The sequence below is a fragment of the Oryzias melastigma genome, linkage group LG6, assembly GCF_002922805.2.
Source record: "Oryzias melastigma strain HK-1 linkage group LG6, ASM292280v2, whole genome shotgun sequence".
Lineage (NCBI taxonomy): Eukaryota > Metazoa > Chordata > Actinopteri > Beloniformes > Adrianichthyidae > Oryzias > Oryzias melastigma.
Window position 1 is genome coordinate 29,466,516 of NC_050517.1, and position 3,528 is coordinate 29,470,043.

At 47.8% G+C, this 3,528-nt stretch overlaps 1 protein-coding gene across 1 annotated transcript in view; it reads left to right on the forward strand.

Annotated features, from left to right (window-relative positions):
• Positions 1-56: 56 nt before the first annotated feature.
• Positions 57-3,528, forward strand: part of si:ch211-236l14.4 (SITS-binding protein) — a 20,577-nt gene continuing 17,105 nt past the window's right edge. The window contains exons 1-2 of the mRNA XM_024282805.2: positions 57-768; positions 2,469-2,640. Coding sequence (XP_024138573.1) covers positions 298-768; positions 2,469-2,640 — 643 coding nt within the window. The 5' untranslated portion in view covers positions 57-297. The remainder of the gene's footprint in view (positions 769-2,468; positions 2,641-3,528) is intronic.

Consider the following 3,528-nt stretch of genomic DNA (forward strand, 5'->3'; position numbering starts at 1 on the left):
TGTGTGTGGGGGGGGAGGGGGGTGATTTGACTGCAGCCAGTTTACAAATGCAAGCTTTCCCTGCAGCGCTTTGCGCTCAGTCACGTCTCCATTCATCCTCCGGCGCGCAGGGATCGGACCTTCTCGCGGCTTCGCGCTGCGCTCCGCTGCCGCACAGTTACGCACCGCGCGGACCATGAGCAGACTGCTCCTCACTGCAGGAAACACCATGACACCACGCAGCCGCAGAGCTCTTTGACGCGCCGACACTGCTGCGGTCTCTCCAGAGTTCGATTTTTGGTTGATCACTAAAACAACATGCCCCCCGCCCGGAACAGGAACCCCAGCCCCATTCCAGAGGTGACCTGGGACACGGGCTCCAAAGAGATGAACGAGACCTGGAAAGGAGCTATAGCCTGTCTGGGGGTCGCAGTCTTCTTCGTAATGACCATCGGGATAATTTACTGGCAGGTGGTGGACCAGCCCAACAAGAACTGGATCCTCCGGGGGACCCTCAGCGGGCTGATCTGGGAGAGGAGGACCCACTCGTTGGTCATCCAGACTCTGGCGGAGGACAGGACCTTTGTGGAGATAGATGTGGGGAACGTCGGGAACCCCGACACCGAGGTTCCGTTCGTGAGGAATCTGTGCTGGCTCAACAAAACCGAGTTCTGCTACACGTGGGACTCGGTGGCGGACGTGAAGATCTCTCTGGAGCTAAGAGAGGACTCGGAGGCGGAGTGCTACAGCATGGTGTGGGCGCCGGTGCACTGTCATGTGGAGCTGAAGGTGGGTGCGCGCTCGGGGTCCGCGGAAAGCCCGTGCGCAAAGTGTCGCCTCGCGCGCAAAAAGCATCCAAACGCGCCCCCTCCGCGCGCCTCCAGGAAACTGGAGCTCAGGTGAAAAACAGGCGGGTCGAAACGGTGGGAAAATCGAGGCAACAAAAGTCTCATCACAAAGACTTTGGTTTTATTTTGAAAGAGTGAAGCTAAAAAATCGAGGTTTTCCCCCAAATATCAAACAGGAGACAGAACTTTTACTTTGTGCTCCTCCGGTTTTTTACTTTTATGATTTTTAACAAATTGTCAGCTGAAATGTTCTTACTTTGCCTCACTGTACCCCCACCCCCCCCCCCACCCGAATTCATGAGGGAGTTGATGTGGAGGTTGATCTGTTCTTCTGGAAAACACACAGCTCACAAAGCACTCCAGACAGATTTCTAGAAAGTGCTGACCCAAATCATTTGGGGGTGGGGTGGGGTGGGGTGGGGGGGTGTCTTGGAACAGATGAGGCCCTCATGAAGCTCTATGAGTCTGAAACGTTCCCCTTTGACCCCCTTCAGCTGTTCTGTGGATGGAGCCTCAAACCAAGAATTCATGTAGTTACTCACCTGGAGGGGTCGGAGGTCAAGGTACCTCTGTCGTGACCTTCCTGTTCCCGTCCAGATCAGAGATCGATCCAAGATATCCATAGTATCAAGCTCAAGTTGGTCTCGGATCGATACCGATCCACAGATGTTGATATTTCCACTCATGTTTGAAACTTTTCTGTATCTGCAAAACGGACCAGCTGAGTCGCTGCCGATGATTCACCTGTTTTTATTATTCTATATAAAGTAGAGCTGCCACGATTAGTTGACTAATCGACTATTTAAATAGCCAACAACTAATTTAATAGTGGATTACTCGTTATAATATATGGAGTCAGAGTGTAGTGAAGTTGAAAGTTATCACGACATTCTGTTTCCATTTTGGCATTTATTCAAGTTTTTAGGCTGTTTTGGAGTTTAGCTAATATTCCAGCCACATGCTAGCTGTTTTGGCTAATTTAGGCTTTTTAAAAAGTTTTTAAAGCTGTTTTTGAGTTTTGCTAATATTTTAACAAAGTGCTAGCTGTTAACTTAGACTTTTTCTCCAGTTTATCTAGGCTAATTGGGCATTTAACTGCTTCAGCATCTCCAGCTATCAATAGCATCTTCATTGTCACAGGTAATGCTATATATCTAGTTTTCAGTTAGTTTAAAGCTAACGATGGTTAAGATATGTTTTATATCTACTTTTTGTATGGCCGGATTTGTCGACTAATTGTAAAAAATAATCAGTGATTAGTCGACTATTAATAATTGTTTGTCGCAGCCGTAATTTAAAGGCTAATAAATTATTTGTATTTCTACCACTTGATTTTTCTTAACATTTTGGTTTATTTTTGTAGCATAGTTACTTGTTTCTTTTGGTTTGTAGACTCTTTTGCATTCACTTCTTTGCTTTTTATTTAATTTCAAGAAGTTTTTATTCAACAAACTGTTTTCCATTCAACTGAAAATATTGCCCTAATTCTGTTTATCAAATCATTTTAAAATGGAAAACTCACAAAAACTATTCACAGCTATTAAACAGATTTTGAGGTTTGTGTCACATCCACCACATTGATCGGTACCCACATGCTCCGTATCGCCCAGCCCTGGCATGAATCTGCACGTTTCCTTTCAGAGCTGCTTCTCCATGGCCAACGTGTCGTGGTACGGGGGGGCCGGCGTCCGGGGTCAGACCTGGCCCATCAACGATCAGAACGTCACCATGCAGCCCTTTGTGGTCAGCGATCTGAGGAACACCCCCTCTGGCTTCGGCTCCGTGCTGGAACGCTACTTCCTGGGTTCCTCAGGTGAGGCTCGGGGGTCATCTGTTCTCTGGAGCTGCTCATCTTAACCACAGTACTCGCACATATGAGGGTTGAGGTTCTGTGCTGCTTTCATACAAACCTCACAGGTGCTGGAGCCAGGAGGACGAACTCACTGACTGTATCTGAGAACTGGACTGGGTGACTTCCAAACAGGAAGTACCCAAAATCCTATAAGCTGTGTCCAAGTTCTCCATCTACTCACTATATAATCCATTTTCTTGTTCTGTCCGAATCTACTAATTCCAAAATCAAGTGCACTAGAAATTTCCCAGAAGTCTTTGCAAAAACTAGCGTGCATCGATACTCACTAGATTTGCAAATATAAACCACAATGCAATGCTCACCCCTGATTGGTGACAGTAGTTGCCATAGTAACGTGACTCGGACCAACTCGGACCAATCGCTGTCGTCGGCTCCAACATGTCTGTATTGTGGAAAAATGGCGACTGAATTTGTTTCATCTGGCAGGAACTGTCCAGTACTCTGTATACAGTCAATGGGAGAACTCCAACTAAAGGGAACAATCCGTCTGCAGCATCTCAGCTGATTCATTTAGACCCCAGAGGAGGGAGACCCCCCCCCCACATCCTAAATGAGGGGGGGTGATAATTACCATTTGTCCCTATAAAAAGAGCGGGTTGGACGGGGGCCTGTGGACTCCAGTGATTCTCCAGGTTATTTCGGGGGTGTCAGATTTTGTCCCGGGGCGAAGCGGAAGGTGGGAACCGGTGGCGGATGTGAATGGTTAATGTGACTGATGTGGAATGTGTGTGTGTGTGTGTATGGGGGGCATTAAATCAGGGAACTTTAGACTCAAGTTGTCTTAATCTGGTGTTTGGTCTGAGAGCTGCTGCCCCCCCCCCCCCCCCC